Below are 24,385 nucleotides of genomic sequence, written 5' to 3' on the forward strand. Positions count from 1 at the left end.
TGATCATTTATGGTTTAATGTAACCTATAACTCGCTTTCTGTTACTTTTACATATTCAAAGCGAATATCACGGTGTGTATGTTTATTACACCACCGACAGCAATACAAATAAAAATATAAACAATGTCTTCAACAAACATGGAAAATTCTCGCGATCAACCTGCTCACGACTTTCCGTTACATCTAGGGGTATTTAATGGAGACACACAGCTCGTCGCTCAGCTTGTCAGAGTTCACGATTTGTCGCAGAAGGATGTACATGGTACTCACTGTTACATGAGTCACAAGATGAATAAATTGCAACTCACACGAATAACGAAAACATGTTTTATGGGATTGTCAGTCTCCAGAGTTTTTGCTTTACGTGCATTAGTGTCAGGCATGAATATTAACAACCAGAGCCCTACCAGTCTTTCTATTAAAACTTAAAGCTACATCTGTACCCGATGATTTCTCGGGTCGTCTGTCCTAGCAGAGGAGTGGTATTTAATTATGCCCAGAGTGCCCCCTTGCTTTTTTGGCAAAAAAAAAATGGGAGACAGCTTGTAAAATCTTATATTAAGTTCATATACATTAATTGAATACTATTTAAAGCACATTTTAAAACGAGATCAAATAACGTAAACTATAAAAAATGGTCTGGTCTCATTTAACTGCCAGACCAAAGGGATGGTCCGGATAGATGAGAATAAGGGATAATCAAACCTGTAACAGCAGAACATTTATTTATTATTAATATTTATAAATGTTGTTGTTTTCAATTACCAGTGTATTTATTACCCGGTGTAATACAAAGAGGATTGTGTATTTTGAGGTCATAATTAGGGCAGATAATGTGTGAGGTCATAATTAGGGCAGATAATGTGTGTTTGATGTTAAATAATACTTTGCTAAGTGCAAAGAACTGCAATTTATAAATACAGGATTCCAAAAGAAAACCTAAAGATACTTAAAGGACTTTCAAAAATGGGCAAATCATAATAGTGTGTTTTTAAAGAGTAAGTGGAATAGCTCATGTACATACGGAATTAATATTACGCTAGTCAATTGTTCCAAGAGTTTGCATTACTCGAGTGGCTTGTGTGATGACGTATCACACGAGAGGCGTAGCCACGAGTGTGATGCGAAATAGCACAAGCCAAGAGAGTGATACAAACTCTTGGAACAATTGACTAGAGTAATATTTCTTTTATTATATACAACAACTAACGAAAACAGTTAACAATTGTATTGTTTACTTAAACAAAACTGACAAAACAATGACGAAAACGGTACGCCATAGTTTTTAAGACGCATATGACTATGAATACAGTTTATGTAAATTAACGTGCAAACATTCGAACCGGGAAAACACAGGTTTCCGACACACTTACCTTAATGCCATCGTTAATGCAATGTTTATAACAATTAAGTTGACAACTTTAATCCGATGTTTATAACACAACGTTGAAACGATATGCACTTCCACTTCTATTCTTCCATGTCTTTATCGAAACTTAGTTTAAACCACACTATTTTATTGTATTCTTATCGAAATAAACATTTAAGCATAATAAACACACACTCCAAAATACGTTTTGAATTCGTTCGATATTTTTGACAAATAGTTTACTGTTAAAAAACACCATGTCCGACATGTCCTTAAATTCCAGAGAGTTTAGATAAAACTATGTGTTTCGTCACAGAAATGACGTCACACGATGTACTACCTAATATATTTCGTAATATAAAATATTTATATTTTCGGTGCGCGGAATGTGACGTCATTAAATGGGTCGAAGTAGTCTGGCTAGTATGGTAATACAGAATTGGAAACAGCAAGTAGCGAGTAGCGTAATACGGGATTTTTTATTTTAACGATTGATACAACATGTACTTTGTTAAATGCATTAAACAGGTATATAATAAATGTAAATATCACATGACGTTTTAAAAATACATAATCAAGAATTTGACAGAAATATACAAAGTGTATAATACATGTATATTTTTGTGCATTTTAAACTTTTCCCCTTTTTCAGCCAGTATCCTTTGTACACGAACTGAATGTAATATTAGACATGGAAAAAGGTCCATTTTTTACTAGGTATTTGGCAGAAAACCAACAGCATTGTTGTTGTTTTTTCAATTCATTTATAAATGTCATCAACTTAGAGTATGAATTGAATATATTGTGATATCAGGATTGTTGTACAACAGTGGAAGCAAATAAAAAACATTAAGTTTGTATTCGGTTTATATCCAGGTCAAGGAAAGGTGTAAATGTAACAGTAAAGAACCCTACATGTATATTCTGGTAAAAAATTGTTATTACTTGTATAACTTTTGGAAAGTATTTTGACACAATGTGGTTCTTATTTATTACAGTCAAAATGGTTTGCTTGTTTACAAACAAATATTCTTCGACATAATCCACTTGATCAGTAACCATTTTGAAGGGCAAATCTTATGCTAATGCCAAGTGCAATGTTTCTATGTCTCTGAAATGAGCTACATGTATGTGACCAAAATAGGTACAAATAGACACTCATTTGCCACTGTGTCTACATTAAGCGCTCATTGAATAAGCGCTTCTTGAAATGTGTTTAAGGTGAATCTACTCTGATGTTTAATGTTTTTTTTCTAAAACTGGGTTTAGAATTAGCTGAAAGATGATTCTTAATGATGATCATGGTTCTATTTGCAAAACATCAAGTTACATGTACAATTCAATGTAGCAATGCAAATTGCAAAGAGCATCTTAGGACATGTGGTTTACTTTACATGAAATTAAAAAATAGGCTACTTACTGCAAGTGGTTTTTAATTTTGTCATTTTAAGTACCAATCATGACTGTATGCTTTAATTAAAATATTTTGAGGCTGAACAATTAAGTCTTGCACAGATTACACGTGTGTCCAAAAAATTGCTACAGTTTCTAGCCAGCTAGACAATCACAAGGTTCTTATAAAGTTCAATATTCAAGTCAGACTCAAAGTGTTTATAGCAGAGGTAACTTAGTTGCCCCATAAAAATCTATGATTCTTTTAAATTTTGTCATAAAAATGCAATACAGTGTTACTGCAAGGCTATATAAAATGGTGTATTCATGGGGAATCATGACAAGCTCTAAATCTAAATAGTGGTGAAGATGTGACTGCTTTCTAACATGCATACCAGAAAAGGTTATCTTGTGATTATCCCTTTGTTTGGTGCCCTTAAAGGGACTGTCAACCACGACGACGTAGAAAAGAAAAGTTGTAAAATACCGTTTTTTTTACAATTGTAAGTTTATATTGATTAAAATATCACGAATGATATATTACATTAGTTGAAAAAAGTTGTTAAGTTTTCATATTTTCAGGATATTTGCTTATAAATTTTACTGGGTATGTCTACCAGGTAACTACCAGTTAACTATAAATAACGCCAGTAGATTGATCATCATTGTTACGTGCTAAACCCAAAAATGCAAATTGTGCATGCGTAGTGAATTGTATATATTTTATATATAAAATGATCAATCTGATTCGGTTATTTATAGTGTGTAAATCGGTATATCACCTATTTTCACGATGTACTTTCGATTTCACATCGCGAAAATTTATTCGTGCTTGACCGTCCCTTTAACAATTTGTGCAAGAAACATTTCGCTTATATATTGTAATTGCTTCCCCTTTATAAAGGAATTTGGTTGGAAAATTGCGAATAATTGTTGTAAGATGAATTATGCAACTTTATTGAAAATGTAATAAAAAAAATTGTTGAACCCTTTTGTCGAAACTTGCTGATTTTTAGCCTGCTACTCTGATGGTTTAGTCCTTTCAGATCAACTTGCAGGTTTTCTTGTTTTTAACCAACATACACATGTATATTTAAATCTTTTTTGGCAGGCAACACTCCTCTACATTTGGCAGTGATGCTTGGACACAAAGGTATCATGTAACAAGATGAAACTTTATTTGTGAAGGATATGTTGTTATAGTCTTATTAATTATAATAATGTATTTTGTAAATGATTTTATAAATCATATAATAAATTTTATAAGTTTTGCATAGATAATTCTAAATAATAGAAAATAACGTTTATTTCACTAAAAACTGTTTGGTTAATATGAACATGTTAAACAGCAAAAAGTTCTCGTTCAGTTATGTTTATAAAAGCATTTGTAAATCAGGACTTTTAACACAAAACTGTACATATTAAATATCAGTATACAATTTATTATAGGTAAAAGATTTTAATTCAGTTATTTATTATTTAACCCTTTCCCTCTCAGATGCAAAGTAAAAATGACTTTGTGCAAACAGCATAAAACCAGAACAGCCTGCGAGTAACTCGCAGTCTGTTCAGGTGTTATGCTGTTTGCTGCTCATCAGTTTGTTAGGGTTGCAACTTGGAAATAACGCCTTTAAAACTTGAATCTGGTAAGAAAGGTCTTACACTAAATATAACTTTCTAAAAGACTACAAATGCGTAAAAATACGTAAATAAGTGGTAAAGGGTTAAGTAGCCCTTTTTTTAGCCTGGTTCATATATTTTTTTCTACAGAAATCATCAGGTTGCTGTTGGCCCATGGAGCACTAGTCCGAGTGAAGAACAACGCTGGTTGGACGCCTCTCTCTGAAGCCTTGAGCTTCGGTGACCGTAAAATCAGTGAGTCATCTTGTAATTATGTCCCTCTTTGAAGAAGCATTGGAACATTGCTTTGCCTCTGTGTTTGGCTGTGTCTGATGGTTGGTAGATAGACATTGTTGTTTCTGCTGGACGATGTATCTAGATAAATCTTTACCCTATGATCATGTCAATTGGTTGACTAAATGATTTTTATGCACCCGAAGAAGGGTGGCATATAGCAGTTGAACTGTCCGTCAGTCAGTATGTCAGTCTGTTCGTCCGTCCGAAAAAAAACTTTAACGTTGGCCTTAACTTTTGCAATATTAAAGATAGCAACTTGATATTTGGCATGCATGTGTATCTCATGAAGCTGCACATTTTGAGTGGTGGAAGTTCAAGGTCAAGGTCATCCTTCAAGATCATAGGTAAAAAAAAAAGTATTTCAAAGCGGCACAGTAGGGGGCATTGTGTTTCTGACGAACACATCTCTTGTTATTTAGGAGATTATTTAATTATGGTAAAATACTAAATTAAAGTTTTGAGACTGTATTAATTCCTTACTTATTATGCAAATGTGCTCAAATTAAATGCAATTATTTTAAATCGTGTAATATTGAGATATTTATTTGATTTGTGTGACATTTATTTGAACAAACATCTCTCGTTTATTTATGTGTTTGTAGGTGTTATTCAAAGAAGTACTTTTTAACGTATTCCTACAGGTGCTTTTTTACCAAACACTTATCACTTCTTGACATTTTGTGAGAACAGCTATTAATCTTTGTCAATGCTATTGACTGCTGGCGTGTCTGATTGTTGTGAGTTGGTTTAAAGGCATATCAAATCAAAACAAACAATATGTTTTGTGTTATCTTAATTTGAACTCATTTACATTGCTACATTTAAGTAGTAAACTTAGTGCTCTAGCTAGGTTTTGAGAACAGCAGGGTGCTTATTTGTCAAAAAGGGCACTTGAGTTATATTATCTCTGTGGCCTTTATTCAATAAAGCATTTTTATGTCCCCCACTATATTAGTGGGGGACATATTGTTTTTGCCCTGTCTGTTGGTCTGTTGGTCTGTCTGTCTGTCTGTTTGCGCCAACTTTAACATTTTGCAATAACTTTTGCTATATTGAAGATAGCATTTTCATATTTGGCATGCATGTGTATCTCATGAAGCTGCACATTTTGAGTGGTGAAAGGTCAAGGTCATCCTTCAAGGTCAGAGGTCAAATATATGTGGCCAAAATCGCTCATTTTATGAATACTTTTGCAATATTGAAGATAGCAACTTGATATTTGGCATGCATGTGTATCTCATGGAGCTGCACATTTTGAGTGGTGAAAGGTCAAGGTCAAGGTCATCCTTCAAGGTCAGAGGTCAATTATATGTGGCCAAAATCGCTCATTTTATGAATACTTTTGCAATATTGAAGATAGCAACTTGATATTTGGCATGCATGTGCATCTCATGGAGCTGCTCATTTTGAGTGGTGAAAGGTCAAGGTCAAGGTCATCCTTCAAGGTCAGAGGTCAAATATATGTGGCCCAAATCGCTTATTTTATGAATACTTTTGCAATATTGAAGATAGCAACTTGATATTTGGCATGCATGTGTATCTCATGGAGCTGCACATTTTGTGTGGTGAAAGGTCAAGGTCAAGGTCATCCTTCACAAGGTCAAGGTCATCTTACAATGTCAAACATCATATAGGGGGACATTGGAGTTTCACAAACACATCTTGTTTATTATATATATATGTGAAAAAATAATACGTGTATTTTTATTTCAAACATTGTTCTTGTAATTATTAGCTCTGCTGTTTTCGGAGAAAACCCGAGGTATTGTCATAGCCAGCTCTTCGTCAGCCGTCCGCCGTAGGCTTTGTGCTAAAACCTTAACATTGGCTCTAAAATCAAAGTGCTTCCACCTACAACTTTGAAACTTCATATGTAGATGCACCTTGATGAGTTCTACATGCCACATTCATTTTGGATCACTAGGTCAAAGGTCAAGATCACTTTGACCTCTAATATAAAACTTTAACATAGGCTCAACAATCAAAGTGCTTCCACCTACAACTTTGAAACTTCATATGTAGATGCACCTTGATGAGTTCTACACGCCACACCCATTTTTTGGTCACTAGGTCAAAGGTCAAGGTCACTGTGACCTCTAATATAAAACTTTAGCATAAACCTTAGCATTGGCTCTAAAATCAAAGTGCTTCCACCTACAACTTTGAAACTTCATATGTAGATGCACCTTGATGAGTTCTACACGCCACACCCATTTTTGGATCACAAGGTCAAAGGTCAAGGTCACTGTGACATCTAATATAAAACTTTTAACATAGGCTCTAAAATCAAAGTGCTTCCACCTACAACTTTGAAACTTCATAATTATGCAGATGCACCTTGATGAGTTCTACACGCCACACCCAATTTTGGGTCACTAGGTCAAAGGTCAAGGTCACTGTGACCTCTAAAAAAAATAATATTTTTTTTCTGACAAGCTTTCACAGCCGAGCGTTGGCACCCGTTATGCGGTGCTCTTGTTATAACTAGTTTCACTGTGCATATTAAGTAATTTATTGAAACTTCAAATACAATTTACTGCGTAATCATGTGATCAGATAAAGAAAGAGCATAGTGGGTGTCCTAGGCGCAGGTTAGAATCTTGGGGCTGCATGATGATGCTTGGCTCTTCTCCCCCTCAAAGGTCTAGCTAAAGCACTAGAGAACTTATTGATACAAGAAAAAGCCCATCTTACAGACACAAAAATCTGACAAGCATACCAATACCTTGAATTTTGTTTTATCAATATCTGCAACAGGAGACTAGTTTCCAATTCGCATAATTTAGCTTTACTGCGTAATGCCCTTATAACCTCATTATGCCATATGTTGTATTCTTTATGTTCCTTACATTCTTTCCACCTTGACAGTATGTTCGCTACTAAAGTCGTTGAAGCAGCAGTCCCGGGAGTTGTTAGACCAGAGGAGGCCCGCCCTTATACAAGCCCTGGAGGATATAGGGGACTTCTACCTGGAGTTAAAATGGGACTTTCACAGCTGGGGTAGGTGGGGACATTGAGTGATTGTAGGGTTTTAATTGATAATGAAAGTCTAGTTTAAACCAATTTATTTTAGCTCAATGGCATAGAAAGCCTAAGGTTTATTTGAAACGCTCTTGAGTCTGTTTCCTGGGACTAGAACCAGTACTTGGTGTCTATGGGGGAAATCTAAAGAATGCTCTCACAATGGGGATACAACCCGTGACCACCTGATCGCTATGTAGACACAATATCCACTACCTTGCTACACACACTCAGTGTGCAATACTGTGGTTAGCATTTCATATTTGGGACTTCATGATTTTATTTGGTTACTGCACACGATGTTGTTTGTCTGAGATTAAACTAAAGAGTTGTGGTTGTTATTAACCCATTTATGCCTAGTGAACTCTCCCATCCTTCTACATTGGATCAATTTATTTCCAAAATTAGGGATTTCTAGTATACTTATTTCTATATTTAGAATATTTCTTACAGAAATTTCTTTAAGAAAACAGTGCAGACCCCGATGAGACGCCGCATCATGCGGTGTCTCATCTGGGTCTACGCTGTTTTCCAAGGCCTTTTTTGTAGACGCCAGGCGTAAATGGGTTAAGATTGCGGTTGGTCAATTGTCAGTTGGTTTTACAATATTTTATGTGTTTAAATTTTTTTGACAAATTACTAGTGTGACATTTTGTTCTAAAAAATAGCTTAGGATTTATGTTAGTTTGAATGTTTATGTTTTTAAGGAGAAGCACATACGAAAGCTTATTAATAATGTAGTACATGTATGTTGAATTTTGACATGTTGGTAAACATTTTGATGTTTTTCTAAAAAAATAAATTATTTCAACATAATTGCATTTTCATAATATTAGAAAGTAAACATTCTTTTTATTATGAAATATTAGTTGTACTTTTATTTTTCCCTTTCAGTGCCTTTAATTTCACGAATATTGCCTTCTGATCTATGCAAAATACACAAAAAAGGTTCATGTATACGGTGAGTTCAAACCAGGTGTTTGCTTCAAAACATAATAATTCCGTTCAGCCCAATTAAAACATGCAAGGACATGTGCATCCATCACTAAAAAATGTGAATTATGATCCTTGTATTACTGTTAAAGCGAAAGCGGGTTTATACTGGTACGTTTTTAAAGTCAACATTTAAGTTTCTCAACATTAAACCAGTACATTAATATGATTAGGACATTTTATGTAAAAAAATTATTTCATGGTACAGTTTATCTAATATTGTTCACTTCACTCAAATTTAAAGTGTCCAAGTTTACACTGTCAGATACCAACACGTTTACTCGTATTCTTATTATTCGTATTACTCTAAGAACCAAAATGTGCAAATGTTTGGTATGAACACCTCAACAAAGAAAACTTCAAAAGTGATTTCCAAATAGTGTTTATGTCTTTAAATAAGTACATGAAGAAGTTTTTGACTGAACACACAGAAAATATTTGAAATTGTATAAAAATTGATTTTGGTGATGTTCAAGATCCATGTCTTCTTAGATTTCATTCTAGTTTGCTATTAATCGATGTTTCATCTGTTTTGAAAAAAATGCATAGATTTAATTTCCACTTTAAGACCTATGTTCTGGTATTTTGTGTATGAAATGATGAGAATTTTTTTGTAAAATTAGTTATGGTTATTTATCTCAATTTGATAAGAAATTGACACCTTATGGAAATAGCTATATAATAATATTATTCACACTTGCTATCATAGTTTAACTTTGTTAAAACCAACCTGTTGTTTGTATTTTCTCCCCTCCATCCCAAACCTCCTTGGTGTGTCAATGTAACTTCCTACAGGAACATTGACCACTGTTTTGTGAATTTCTGACTGTTTTTGTCCCTTACCGGTTTCACCAGAGGGGACTTATGGTTTGCACTCCGTGAGTCTGTCTGTCTGTGAGTCTCTGTGAGTCTGTCTGTCTCTGAGTCTCTGTGAGTCTGTCTGTCTGTGAGTCTCTCTGTCACACTTTTCTGGATCCTGTGATAACTTTAAAAGTTCTTCATATTTTTTCATGAAACTTGAAACATGGATAGATGGCAATATGGACATTATACACGTCATTTCATTTTGTTCTTACATCAAAAATTTTGGTTGCTATGGCAATAAATATACACACAAAAAAATCTGACAATGGTGGAGCCGGTAGGGGACATATATTGCTTGGCAATAGTCTTGTTGATTATATTACATATCTCAGTTTACATGCTGCATGTTTATCAATCCCCTGGTCTCATTTTGATTTCCCATCTAGACTGGACACAACCCTGGTAGATTTCAACGACATGCGCTGGGAGCGAGGTGACATAACGTTTGTATTCAATGGCAAGGCCTTGCCACAAAATGCTCTCATTGTGATGGACAACAAACTGAAGGTGTTCCAGCGTATACGAAACGAGGTAGATGTAAGATTATTCCGGCATTGTTACTGTTGTTTCCTGTTCAATTTTGAACTTAACATTTTAATAAAAAATGTGGACAGATTGCTATGGTAGTTTCAAGTTTATTCAGTTAAATAGTTTTAATGATAATTTTTCTTTAATAAAGAACAATAAGTCTATAAAATGATTTTCTTGAAGATTGAAACATTTTTAGGTAATCTGTAAAAATAAGATGTTGTGAATGCTATTGAATAGTTTACCCTTGATACTTTATTTTTAAACAATCACGTACCAGTAATCACATTGCTTTAAATAAAAATGATGAAATATTACAGGGGTATATATTCAGAATTTCCTCTAGGGAATTCACTAAGTATTTATTTGCTAGTTTAGGTTCAATTCTTTTGTTTTATTTAACATCTAAGTAATAAAACAAAATTATATATATAGATAAAATTATTATTGCTATATATTTAATTTTTTAAGTGTATTTGTGAGACAATAAAAAAAATAGTTTGTTGCTTTTTTCAATCGTCAGTTTAAAATTGTCTAATTTTTTTAATAAATGAAAAAAGGTTTGAAAATTGCTTTTCAGCATAGTAGAAACATGTTAGAAGTAAGAATATTTCAATATTGTTTTTGTTTCCTTTTCAATGTTGAGCTTATCATTAAAATTTTGAATGTTGGCAGATTTTTACGGCAGTTAAACTTTGGAGAGTTAAATAGTCTTAATGATACAATTTTTAATAAACATAAATAAGTTTAAGAAATTGTTATCTTTGTGTTTGGAATGATTTTTAGTTTTATCAGTAAAAATAAAATATCCCCAATGATATTGCATTGTTTACTCTTGCAACTTTGGTTTTAAACCATTCCCTTAACACACTGCATTACATGTACATTAAATATCACAGGGGTATATAGTCCTCTAGAGAATTCACAATATCACAGGGGTATATATTCCTCTAGAGAATTCACAATATCACAGGGGTATATATTCCTCTAGAGAATTCACAATATCACAGGGGTATATATTCCTCTAGAGAATTCACAATATCACAGGGTATATATTCCTCTAGAGAATTCACAATATAACAGGGGTATATATTCCTCTAGAGAATTCACAATATCACAGGGGTATATATTCCTCTAGAGAATTCACAATATCACAGGGTATATATTCCTCTAGAGAATTCACAATATCACAGGGTATATATTCCTCCAGAGAATTCACAATATCACAGTGATATATTCCTCTAGAGAATTCACAATATCACAGGGTATATATTCCTCTAGAGAATTCACAATATAACAGGGGTATATATTCCTCTAGAGAATTCACAATATTACAGGGGTATATATTCCTCTAGAGAATTCACAATATCACAGGGTATATATTCCTCTAGAGAATTCACAATATCACAGGGTATATATTCCTCCAGAGAATTCACAATATCACAGGGTATATATTCCTCTAGAGAATTCACAATATCACAGGGTATATATTCCTCTAGAGAATTCACAATATCACAGGGTATATATTCCTCTAGAGAATTCACAATATCACAGGGTATATATTCCTCTAGAGAATTCTTAATATCACAGGGTATATATTCCTCTAGAGAATTCACAATATCACAGGGTATATATTCCTCTAGAGAATTCACAATATCACAGGGTATATATTCCTCTAGAGAATTCACAATATCACAGGGGTATATATTCCTCTAGAGAATTCACAATATCACAGGGGTATATATTCCTCTAGAGAATTCACAATATCACAGGGGTATATATTCCTCTAGAGAATTCACAATATCACAGAGGTATATATTCCTCTAGAGAATTCACAATATCACAGGGGTATATATTCCTCTAGAGAATTCACAAAGGCATTTATTTGATCATGGAATTACAGTTTGTTTGTTAAAGAAATTAAATAGTGTTAAATATTAAAATATATAGACATATTTATCATTACTATAAATTTGATGTTAAAAAATGTGTATTTGTGAGTTAATATAAATTAAAATTTGTGTTATCGTCCCTCATGAAATTAGATAAATATTTGAATAAAAAAAGGTTTGCAGTGGTTTGCAGTGCAGTGGGGGGTTTGCACCATTGTCGGAATGAGGCCAGTTCCCTTTCGATTTGGGAAAAAAAATCGGCCGTTTTAACTTAAATTGCAAAATTAGTAGTTTTTGCTTTTTTGCTAACAAATACGTTAAAATTGAGAATAAAAGTGATTTCAATATTACATTTACTTAACTCATGGAATGTATAAGAAATGAACTAAATGTTGATACCTTATTGATAAAAAATAACAAAATAGTTTTTATGGGAAACTTTGAATTGTGAGATTTCATGTCCCATTTGCAAAAAAAGATATACTTTATACCCCAATTTAAATTTAAAAAAACAACACTGGTTTGAAAATCCCTATTTTGAACAATGGTGTTAATGTGTATGATATTTTTACATTTAATAGGAAAATTTAATTGTGTATTCACATGGCAATTTATTGTTCTTTTACCAAGGAAACTGAACATGAAATTCAGGAAGAGGTTGACATTCTCATGCGTAGTGACATCATGGCCGCACAGATGTCGACCAAAAACATCACATTTTCACGCGCACAAAGTGGCTGGCTGTTCAGAGAGGATAAAACAGTTTGTATTACTCCTTTTTAGCTCATCTATTTTTTGAAAAAAAATTATGAGCTATTGTCATCACCTTGGCGTCTGCGTCGGCGTCCGGTTAAGTTTTGCGTTTAGGTCCACTTTTCTCAGAAAGTATCAATGCTATTGCATTCAAACTTGGTACACTTACTTACTATCATGAGGGGACTGGGCAGGCAAAGTTAGATAACTCCGGCATGCATTTTGACAGAATGATGTGCCCTTTTTATACTTAGAAAATTGAAAATTTTGGTTAAGTTTTGTCCATTTTATTCCTTAAGTATCAAAGCTATTGCTTTCATACTTGCAACACTTACCAACTATCATAAGGGGACTGTGCAGGCAAAGTTATGTAACTCTGACTGGCATTTTGACAGAATTATGTGCCCTTTTTATACTTAGAAAATTGAAAATTTGGTTAAGTTTTGTGTTTAGGTCCACTTTATTCCTACAGTATCAAAGCTATTGCTGTCATACTTGCAACACTTATTAACTATCATAAGGGTGTAACTTTGACTGGCATTTGGATGGAATTATGGGCCCTTTATACTTAGAAAATTGAAAATTTGGTTTTGTTTTGTGTTTAGGTCCACTTTATTCCTTCAGTATCAAAGCTATTGCTTTCATACTTGCAACACTTATTAACTGTCATAAGGGGACTGTGCAGGCAAAGTTATGTAACTCTTACTGGCATTTGGACGGAATTATGGGCCCTTTATACTTAGGAAATTGAAAATTTGGTTAAGTTTTGTGTTTTGGTCCACTTTACCCCTAATGTATCATAGATATTGCTTTCATACTTGGAGCACTCGCAAACTATCATAAGGGGACAGTAAAAGGACAAGTTGCATAACTCTGGTTGTCATTTTTACGGAATTATGGCCCTTTTTTGACTTAGTAACTTTGAATATATGGTTAAATTTTGTGTTTCCATCCACTTTACTTCTAAAGTATCAAGGCTATTGCTTTCAAACTTAAAAAACTTTTATGCTATCATGAGGTTACTGTACCTGGCAAGTTGAATTTTACTTTGACCTTTGAATTACCTTGACTCTCAAGGTCAAATTATTAAATTTTGCTAAAATTTCCATAACTTCTTTATTTATGATTAGATTTGATTGATACTTTGACAAAACAACTCTTACCTGACATACCACAATAGACTCCACCCAAACCATCCCCCACGCCCTCCCCCCCCCAATCCCCCCCCCCCCCCCCCGAATCCCCCCCCCCCCCAATTGTTTTTATTTTTTTTAAAGATCATTTCACAAATGACCACCACACCCTCACACTATACCCCCCCCACCCCACTCCATCCCTCCCTCCTTTGTGATTTAAATTGAGAGTCCCTTCACCTTTAAAGAGAAAATAGATGAGCGGTCTGCACCCGCAAGGCAGTGCTCTTGTTTGTTTCATGCATTCATCATGTCATTTTAATCAAGGTCATGGTTCAGTGCAAAATAAAACTGAACACATCATGGTCTTTCTCTGCAATTGTTTGTTCATTGTTATCAAGTAACATTTGGATATTGTGTTTTATTTAATTTTGTGTATTTTATTGATTTTATTTTGAAGGTTCTGCTTTGGAACAAATTAAAAAAATACTGTATAAACTTTGGCACGACATTCCTATACTGATTTATGTATTTGCCCATGGTATCTCATTCTTGTGAAGATTTTAATCTGAATATAAACATATAAAATATTTTATTATGAAACCTTTTCTATTATACAGTAAATGCTATAATCTGTGGTACATTGTACTTTCAACAGGAGAATATAGGTGAATATGAGGCAGATTTCTACAATGTGCATGGACTTACACTCGAATCAAAAAAAAGGTATGGACACAATTTGCATTTTTTGTATGTTGATAGGCAAAAGGAAAATGTGCTGTCTTTAATATCCAATTAAATGTATAGCAGTGGCTAATAGCAGTGTTGTGACTTGACAATATTAATCCTTTTTACATATTTTGCTGACTTAACCCTTACAGTGCTGGAACCGAATTTTGAAGGCCTTTGCAAACAGTTTGGATCCAGATGAGACGCCACAGAACGTGGCGTCTCATCTGGATCCAAACTGTTTGCTATTCTGATAGTATTCTTTGAAAAAAATCGAAGAAAATGCTAATTTGAGAAATTCAGCAGACGACATTTTAGCAGATGACAAATTACCCAGCATGCAAAGGGTTAAATTGGAAGCTTTGTTCAAAGATAGTCCAATGTGAAATCTCAAAAATGTGCTCAAAAATGACGACTTAATATAAATGTAGAGCATGACACTACAAAACGTTTGAGAGGTGCTTTAGGGTCAGAAATAAATTTATTGTAAACTAAGATCTGAGAAAAAATATATAATGAAAGTGTTTGTCTCCTCAATATCTGTACTTTCTTTTAAAAAAAACAAATCAATGGTAGAACGCTGTTTTAACTTTTTCTGCTTTTAGTTTAATATCAGAAGCACATTTAAACTCTCAAGAACTGAAGCACTCTTTGTTTCACTCACACTGTTAGAATTCTATATGTTGACCTAATGAAAAAAAATGTACATATTATATGAATCACTGGTACATTTGATGTTTCAGGCGCGAGCATTTATCAACAGAAGACATACAGAAGAACAAGGCCATGTTGGAAAATCTCACAAAAATGGCCTTTGATAACAAAGAGGTATGCAAAGAGTTTTCCCGAGTTAGCAGGAAGAATAAGGTATACGAGCCTTGGTGAGGGAAAAAGGGGCTAAATGCATTGGCAAAAAGTGTTGTAAAAGATAAGCTTGTGCAGTCTGCAGGGACAACACTTTTGGCTTAGAGTGGTTTTTAGTTAAAAAGAGACCATCTTCAAACGAAAAATTCCATTAAAAGGGAAAAATTTCGTCCCTGATTAGCCTGTGCAGACTGCGTTCAGCCCAGTTTTCCCAAAACAAGACTGGAACAGTCAGACCTATGTCAATCTTCATTCCTCACAACAATTATTTCAGTAATCATTTCAGTAATTATTGCAACTGATTTGAACGGTAATCAATACAGCCTCCAGCATGTTTAATTTTCCAACCACAGCAAATTAAGTTCCCACAGTTCAGTTTAGTGTTTTTAGATTTTTTGCCAAATTTGGTCATTAACTAAATCTTCTCAAATCCTTAATTTTTTCCCACCTAGATATTCATAGATGATTGATTTTCACCTAGAGTAGTCTTAAATCAGTTAAACCCTTTCCCAGTTAGTGGCAAAGTGAAAATGGCTATGTGCAAACAGCATAAAACCAGAACAGCCTGCAAGTAACTCGTGTTCTGTTCAGGTCTTATGCTGTTTGCTGCTCATCAGTATTTAAGGTTTAGAGATGAAGCCTTTAAAACTTGAATCTAGTAAGGAAGGTCTTAAATAAAATATGACTTTCTAAGGGACTAGAAATCACAGGCAGCAGTATCATAAATTTTCCTTTACAAGGGGTATTTTTTCAAACTGTGTATTTGTGTCAATATTTGTTGTTGAAAAGTCAAATCATACACAATAGGTGATACTGCTGCCTGTGCTACAAATGCGTGAAAATACGTTTCTAAGTGGTAAAGGGTTCAACAATAAGTCTGTTTCAGTTTGAGCGACGCCTGTCCTTACCCCCTCCAGAGAAGCCAGATGCAACCTGGGAGGACTATATTACCGCTGCAGTCGGGCATCCTCCATGTCTAGGAAGGCAGCCATTGAGCAAGGAAAGCCAGAAGGCCTTTAAAGCCACTATTGCTATGGTAACTGCCTGCCAGTTAGTTTATTTATTTTGTTACAACCCCTGCTTGAAGTTTTCTGCCATTTAGTTTATGAAGTGACATGGTGAGCTTATGTGACCGTGTGATGTCCGGCGTTTGATGTGCGTGCGTGCGTGTGTGTGTGTGTGCCTCCGTCCGTCAACAATTTGCTTGTGTAGACAGTAGAGGTCACAGTTTTCATCCAATCTTTATGAAATTTGGTCAGAATGTTTATCTTGATGAAATCTGGGTAAGGATTGTATTTGGGTCATCTGGGGTCAAAAACTAGGTCACTAGGTCAAAAACTAGGTCAAATAATTGAAAAACCTTGTGCAGACTATAGAGGTCGCAGTTTTCATCCAATCTTTATCAAATTTGGTCAGAATGTTTATCTTGATGAAATCTGGGTTGGGATTGTATTTGGGTCATCTGAGGTCGAAAACTAGGTCACTAGGTCAAAAACTAGGTCAAATAATAGAAAAACCTTGTGTAGACAATAGAGGTCGCAGTTTTCATCCAATCTTTATGAAATTTGGTCAGAATCTTTATCGTGATGAAATCTGGGTTGGGATTGTATTTGGGTCATCTGGGGTCAAAAATTAGGTCACTAGGTCTAAAACTAGGTCAAATAATAGAAAAACCTTGTGTAGACAACAGATGTCGCAGTTTTCATCCAATCTTTATGAAATTTGGTCAGAATGTTTATCTTGATGAAATCTGGGTTGGGAGTGTATTTGGGTCATCTTGGGTCAAAAACTAGGTCACTAGGTCAAATAATAGAAAAACCTTGTGTAGACAATAGAGGTCACAGTTTTCATCCAATCTTCATGAAATTTTGTCATAATGTTTGTCTTGAAGAAATCTGGGTGTGGATTGTATTTGGGTCATCTCGGGTCAAAAACTAGGTCATTAGGTCAAATAATAGAAAAACCTTTTTTAGGCAATAGAGGTCACAGTTTTCATCCAATCTTTATAAAATTTGATCAGAATGTTTATCTTGATGAAATCTAGGTTGGAATTGTATTTGGTTAGTCAGGTGAGCGATTCAGGGCCATCATGGCCCTATTGTTATTGTGTTACTACCTGCGTGAAGGTTTGCATTTAAAGCCATTACGTGTAGCTCCAATGTAAAGCTGAGGTTAAGTTTAAAGCTAAGCAAGCGCCTTATAAATTTGCATTTGTGTAGCTGTTGTTACTTGATGACATAAGTTTGTCATTGCCATGTAAAATGGTTTGAACATGAGGCATTGAAAATAATAATAATTTAAAAAAAATGTGAATGAATGATTTCATACATTTGTTAAAATGACCTGAATGAATGATTTCATACAATTGTGAAAATGTGAATGAATGATTTCAAACATTTGTCATGGCCATGTAAAATGTTTTAAACATGATCATTGAACTATTTATCCAATTTGTATTGTTATAGGGTTTTGTTCACATGCTAAAAGATTTAAAGGTTTCCCGGTAATTAACCTTTTCATGGGTAACTTAAGATTAAGATTAAAGTTGTATCATAATTAGATTGGAAGGTTCTGCTTCAGCATAACAATTTTTAATGAAAACGCAGATTTTAAAAATGTATTTAAAAGGAAACTGGTAGCACCCTTTTAGTTGGTTGGTCAGACCTTTAATTGGTCTGTCACTCTGCTCATGTGTATTTTGTGTCACAAACAAGTCTGATAGCAGTTCTATGCTTATCAGCATGAAACTAAGTAGATACGTTGCTTATATTAAGTAGAAGGGAACAGCATTATTATTTTGTATATCACAATATTCTTTGCAGAGCTGTGTGCCCTTGAATTACGTTTATTTTTGTATTGGGATTACCTCATTTGTATAGCCATTTATTTCTTTGTTTAAGATTTGTTCTTAGTTGACTTAATATTGAAAATAGGTTTATGTGCATGCAGTGGTTAGAAATAAATTTGCAACAATATTGAATCTTTAAATGCTTATTCACTCTGACTTCCTTATCAACTTATGTAAGGTTGCAAGTGCATGATTTTTGCATTTTGCTTTTTTTTGCATTTTTCAGAGCCAAGATTTCCCCATGACTGTTGATGTGTGAGTATAACTTTTTTTTAATGCTTAAGTCAAAAATGTTAAGAATGGGATTCTTGATCTGTGGTACAAAACAAAAATACAAACACACGTTACTGACAGCCAAGTGACTTGAATAGTCCAAAGTCAATAATAAAATTAAACATTAAAAGAAAATGTTAATGAATGATTTCATACATTTAAAATGTCAGCACTTAATCAAATATACATCTGCGTCATAGGCAAACGGTTCATTATAAGAAGTGTTGGTTTTATTTTAAAATGAATCTTATTTTGAGAAAGTGAAATTGCGATCTCCCAATTTTTCAGTATCAGTATCCAAAACCAAATTTAAATTTCTATATTCCTACCAGCATTATGACCAGATGTTTCATGTTTTTCATTAACTCTTTCAGTGCTGGAACCGAATTTTGAAGGCCTTTGCAAACAGTTTGAATCCAGATGAGACACCACAGAATGTGGCGTCTCATCAGGATCCAAACTGTTTGCTATTCTGATAGTATTCTTTGAAAAAAATCGAAAAAAATGCTAATGTTAGGAATTCAGCAGACAACATTTTAGCACACGATAAATTTCCCAGCATGCAAAGGGTTAAAGCTGTTGTTTTCAGATTATTGGATGTCTGTGAAGTGATAGCGCCCTTTAAGCAGTTCCAAAAGCTCCGAGACTTTATGTCTGACAAGCTGCCACCGGGATTCCCAGTGAAACTAGGTTGGTTACCAGGGCAACAGATTTCTTATACCTTATTCCTTAGGGATGATGGTTCAGTGCGTGGTATAAAGGTTCATTTGTAATTTGTCGCCCTAAGTTCGGAGAACTTTACCTGGAAGTTTGTTTACAACACAAAACTTTGTGAGCAATATAGATGTATGTCCAAATATACTCAGTCTGCTTGTGGTCTAAAGTTTCATTTGTAACTTGTCGTGCTAATTGTAAGTGGTTTACCTGGAATTTTGTTTTCAACACAAAACTTTCTAAGCAATATTCATATACATGTCAGCTTGTAAAGAATACGATTTTTTTAAACAGGTTGTCAGTCAAGTTGAAAATCCTGGTTATCAGATTTGGTTATCGCATGCAGGCAAATTCCATCGAAAATGTGTTTGTTTTTTGTCAACAACTCTAGATTTGAATGACCAGACTTGATGAAATTTTGCAATAGGTAACCCTGCATGGAGCTCTGGCTTTTTGGGGCCAGCGAGGTCACAATCAACTAAAAATAGGCAAATTGTTTGAAGATTACTTGCCGATATAGCTTGGGATTGCATAAGGGGCCAGTTGTGTCAAGGTTAAGGTTACTGTTTATTAAAATAGATTAACATTATGCTTAAATGTTAAAGTTTGAATAAGAGGTTTGAATAGAGGTATTGTGCTGAAACTGTGGGTGTAGGTACATGAAGATAACGTGCCGGTCTAGCATTGGTTGTACATATAATTTAAGTAATGTAAATACATTTGTAAAATGTTTAACACTTTTTTGTGACATGGGCAACACTGAATTCATTTGACTCTATATTGTAATATATATACCGGGTGTACAAGTCGAATTGAGGCATATGTTGAAATATGATTGGTATCAAAAAATAGGTTTATAATAAGCAATATTATTGGTCGACTTTGTCAGCTGTCATTTCTTATTGATGTCTTCATTAAAGGAAACACTAAAACATTAAAAAATAAAAACCTACCGGGTATTCATTTATTGATAAATGTTTTATTTCACATAATTGGTTTTATTGCAACGAGTGACAGAGATTCCATGTTTTTAAAAACATCACATGATGGCATATTCACCTTTTAATAAGGTCCACAATTTGAAAATGCAAATAGAACTTTGTTATACTCAGGTGGCATAATTGTTTAATTTTGCAATATTTCAGAGCTGCCCATTTTCCCGACTGTCACGGCAAAAGTGACGTTCTGTTTGCTGGAGTGGCGTGAAAACATTGCAGAGTCCATGTTTAAAATACCGAGGGGCTTCCGAGAGGATCCCAACCGGTTCCCAGACTTATGACTACTGCAGGACATCTCTCCAGTAGAAGTAATCTGCTCTTTCAGGGAAATAACGGTACCGAACACTGATGTCACCTTGGCACGAAATGATGTCAAGGTTTCATCTTTTGCGGTCTGTGAAAGACAAAAGTTGCAAAGTGATAATCAAAATGCAGCTGATGCCAGTGTTTACTGGAAGTCGTGGACCTTTTTGAAGTCTTACAGTGAGGATGACAAAAAGCCAAAAATGCCGACTGAAATCTACGAATTTGTTGAATCAACTCAGAAAGATGGACCAAGTGATAGAAGTCTTGATGCAAGGAATAATGGCAAAGAATTGCAGCTTAGTGTTGGAACAAATATTCAATCGGAAGTCAAAGACAGTGTTCACCTTGCAGTTAACAACTCTTGTGTACATGAGAATGCCAGAGGAAAGGAAGGGGACCATTCAGGAAGTATTTCCGATAACAAGGACCAAAAAGGCTACAAGAATATTGTCACCAGTGATGATCAAAAGGAAGAAAACGGTTCAAATATAAGATTTAAATATTGCGAACGTGAGGTATGTAAAGCATTGATAAGCTTGGAATCTCACAGTGATGACGCTTCACAAATTTGTTTTGAAAATATTTTTTCGTCTTGTAAGAATTTAGAGCCAGCATGTCATGTGACTGCCCTTGCAGTTGACCTGCCACTGACTAATTTAGGGACAGCCAGCACTGAAATGGTGCTTATTTTCCACTAATATGGAAACAATCAGCGTCAGAACAGCTAGGAGATGCTGCTTTAAACTATGAAACTAGTATTGAAACAATTATAAATCATGGAAATCATTTTGTACAATCTTACAAAATGTTCATTTGATACTTCTAGTTATATATAAAGTATTTTAACTTATTATCACATGTTAGATAAATAATAACAGGAAGGCATTATGAAATTTTTTGTGTTTTTAACTTTTTGTATCTTAGATTGGCAGTCATCGACAAAAAGCAGCATTGTGCATCACAGGTGGTTAGCGTGTGGCTATGATATTAATTAGTGAAAACATCATTTTGAATGATAAATAATCATATTTTAACGAACAATCAACTTTCCTGAAAAAAAAGGCACTATCAAATATATGTATATAACAAGGTATCCAGGACCCCGTTTTGAGGGATTCCACTGTATATATTCCAAATTGTGTATTATTTATTCTAAAATAAATAATGGTAGTTTTAAAACTAAAATTACTGGTCCTTGCAGTAAAAATACACTGGTTTAGATACAATTCAATGAAAAGGGTAAACTGCTGTTGTAGGATAGTGATATTTCTTACTGATACTATCAGTGATAGGTTGAATTAATGTGTTTCACTTTCATTCCAATGCGCTGTTTTATTGTGCATTGAAGTAAATCTTGTATTTTTAGCTCGACTATTATATATGAAATATATATAGTGGAGCTATCCTACTCACCCCGGCGTTAGCGTCTGCGTTAGCGTGCAAATGTTAAAGTTTTCGTACTACCCCATTTATTTTCTTTGTCTCTTGACATATTGCTTTCATATTTTGCATACTTGTTAACCAACATGACCCCAACCTATAAACAAGACCAGACAACTCTATCAAGCATTTTGTCATAATTATTGCCCCTTTTATACTTAGAATATGCATATTATTGATAAATCTATGTTAAAGTTTGCGTACTACCCCAAATATTTCCTATATCCTTTGACATATTGCTTTTATATGTTGCATACTTGTTAACCAACATGACCCCAACCTATAAACAAGAGCAGACCACTGTATCAAGCATTTTGACATAATTATGGCCCCTTTTACACTTAGATTATTGAACATTTTGCTTGAATTGCCATAACTTCTTTATTTATGATCACATTTTATTATGACTTTGACAAAGTCACACTTACCTGAATACCACAACGGATTCCACCCAAACAATACCCCACGCCCCTACCCAGAATCCCCTCCCCCCCCCCACCTCGTCCCTCCTCCCCCCCAAATTTTTTTTTTAAACATCATCTAATAAATTAGCCCACCCCACATTATACCCCCCTCCCACCCCCCCCCCCCCTACCCACCCACCCAATTTTTTTTTTTAAACATTATCTAATAAATTACCACACCCCACCTTATACCCCCCCTCTCTCCCCCCCCCCCCCCCTCTCCCCCCCCCCCCCCCTACCCCCCCCCAAATGTTTTTTTATTTTTTTCCTTTCTAATAAATTATTGAATGTGAAAAATTTACCATTGATGGCTTTCGTTATACTGTCAAGCACTCGAATAGTCGAGCGCGCTGTCCTCTGACAGCTCTTGTTTTTGTTATTTAGAAATATGTTGTTTATATCTCCAGGAAATGTTTGTTAGTAAACTACAATATTTCCTTGGAATTGTGCATTATATAACCGGTACACTAATGTTTATACCTTTTTTTTTCATAACTGGTATTTACATGTATTATGCATTATTCCTTTCGTGTAATATATTAATTGGGTTTAGTTTAATTTTTAACAAAGTAGTCTGTGTATTCTCTAATAGTTGCAAATATTTTAAAATGCTGGCATTATTCTGCTATTCATCTAGTTAATGGTAAAACACAATTTTGTTTACATTCTAAGGACTTATTTTCCTCAAATATGTACATGTATCCAGGTTGGAACTGTGAACCTATCTTGGACTTGTTACCTACAAATTTTCTATTATGAATAGTCTAATCGTATCATACAGTTATCATTTTAGTATTTCTATTGTGAAGAAACATCTGAAAGTAACTGTTGTTGTTATTCGAAAATCTTGTACAATAAATAAAGATGCATTCTCTTTTAAGGCACTGGATATAAGCATTTTTCTTACAGTTTTCTAAGCTACAGCTTAGATAATAATTTATCTTAAATAGATTGATCACAGAGTTTTCTGAAAATTGGAAATATTACATAGAAACAGACACAGATAATTGGTTGTCATACATAACTGTAGAAACTGTAGATTCAGGCAGTTGATTTATGTATTTTTCAATTAAGGAAGTCAAACTTTCTAATTAATTTTCCAAGAAAATTCTTAAAATTTAAGACTTCTTGAAATCTGTCTACATATTAGAGAAACAAATACAGTTATACTCAGATTATTTTTAAGATATTGTATAATAACTAGAGATTTTATCAAATTTCACAATACACATTTTTTGAAGTAAAAAGTCATAATTTGAATGTCTATTTATTACATCAAATGTCTTAAAATAAATGTTCATCTCATGAATTCATTGAAAAAAACACATATTTTGTGTTGTTGTTTTTTAGCTCACCTGAGCACAATGTGCTCATGGTGAGCTTTTGTGATCGCCTTTTGTCCGTCGTCCCTCCTGCGTCATGCGTTGTGTGGCGTTAACATTTTGCCTTGTTAACACTCTAGAGGCCACATTTATTGTCCAATCTTTATGAAATTTGGTCAGAAGATTGGTCTCAATGATATCTAGGATGAGTTTAAAAATGGTTACGTTTGTTTGAAAAACATGGCTGCCAAGGGGCTGGGCATTTTTCCTGATATGGCTATAGTGAAATCTTGTTAACACTCTAGAGGCCACATTTATTGTCCTATCTCCATGAAACTTGGTCAGAAGATTCATCCCAATAATATCTTGGACAAGTTAAAAAATGATACCGGATGGTTGAAAAATATGGCTGCCTGGGGGCGTGGCATTTTTCCTTATATGGCTATAGTAAAACCTTGTTCACACTCTAGAGGCCACATTTATTTTCCGATCTTCATGAAACTTGGTCAGAAAATTTGTTCCAATGATATTGTGGATGTGTTGGAAAATGGTTTCGGTTGCTTTA

General features: G+C 34.2%; 1 protein-coding gene and 1 long non-coding RNA gene across 2 annotated transcripts; both read left to right on the forward strand.

Moving 5' to 3' along the window:
* Nucleotides 1-86: 86 nt before the first annotated feature.
* LOC127874136 (ankyrin repeat domain-containing protein 13C-like) lies at nucleotides 87-22,517 on the forward strand. Its single transcript, XM_052418318.1, has 13 exons — nucleotides 87-262; nucleotides 3,873-3,914; nucleotides 4,532-4,636; nucleotides 7,547-7,678; nucleotides 8,594-8,660; nucleotides 9,943-10,087; nucleotides 12,607-12,738; nucleotides 14,521-14,588; nucleotides 15,335-15,419; nucleotides 16,342-16,491; nucleotides 18,530-18,558; nucleotides 19,166-19,266; nucleotides 20,436-22,517. Exons 1-13 carry the CDS (start codon nucleotides 124-126, stop codon nucleotides 20,567-20,569), a joined length of 1,329 nt encoding a protein of 442 aa, XP_052274278.1. The 5' UTR covers nucleotides 87-123; the 3' UTR covers nucleotides 20,570-22,517.
* On the forward strand, nucleotides 10,978-12,155 carry LOC127874143 (uncharacterized). Its single transcript, XR_008046650.1, has 4 exons — nucleotides 10,978-11,242; nucleotides 11,459-11,603; nucleotides 11,675-11,821; nucleotides 11,896-12,155. It is a non-coding gene; the product is annotated as an uncharacterized LOC127874143 (long non-coding RNA).
* Nucleotides 22,518-24,385: the final 1,868 nt, after the last annotated feature.

This window comes from Dreissena polymorpha, chromosome 3 (assembly GCF_020536995.1).
Source record: "Dreissena polymorpha isolate Duluth1 chromosome 3, UMN_Dpol_1.0, whole genome shotgun sequence".
Classification (NCBI taxonomy): Eukaryota; Metazoa; Mollusca; class Bivalvia; order Myida; family Dreissenidae; genus Dreissena; species Dreissena polymorpha.

Coding starts and splice junctions, on each gene's coding strand:
- LOC127874136 (XM_052418318.1), top strand. CDS start 124: ATGTCTTCAACAAACATGGAAAATTCTCGCGATCAACCTGCTCACGAC. Junction 14,589..15,334: donor ACACTCGAATCAAAAAAAAG/GTATGGACACAA, acceptor TTGATGTTTCAG/GCGCGAGCATTTATCAACAG. Junction 15,420..16,341: donor TGGCCTTTGATAACAAAGAG/GTATGCAAAGAG, acceptor AGTCTGTTTCAG/TTTGAGCGACGCCTGTCCTT.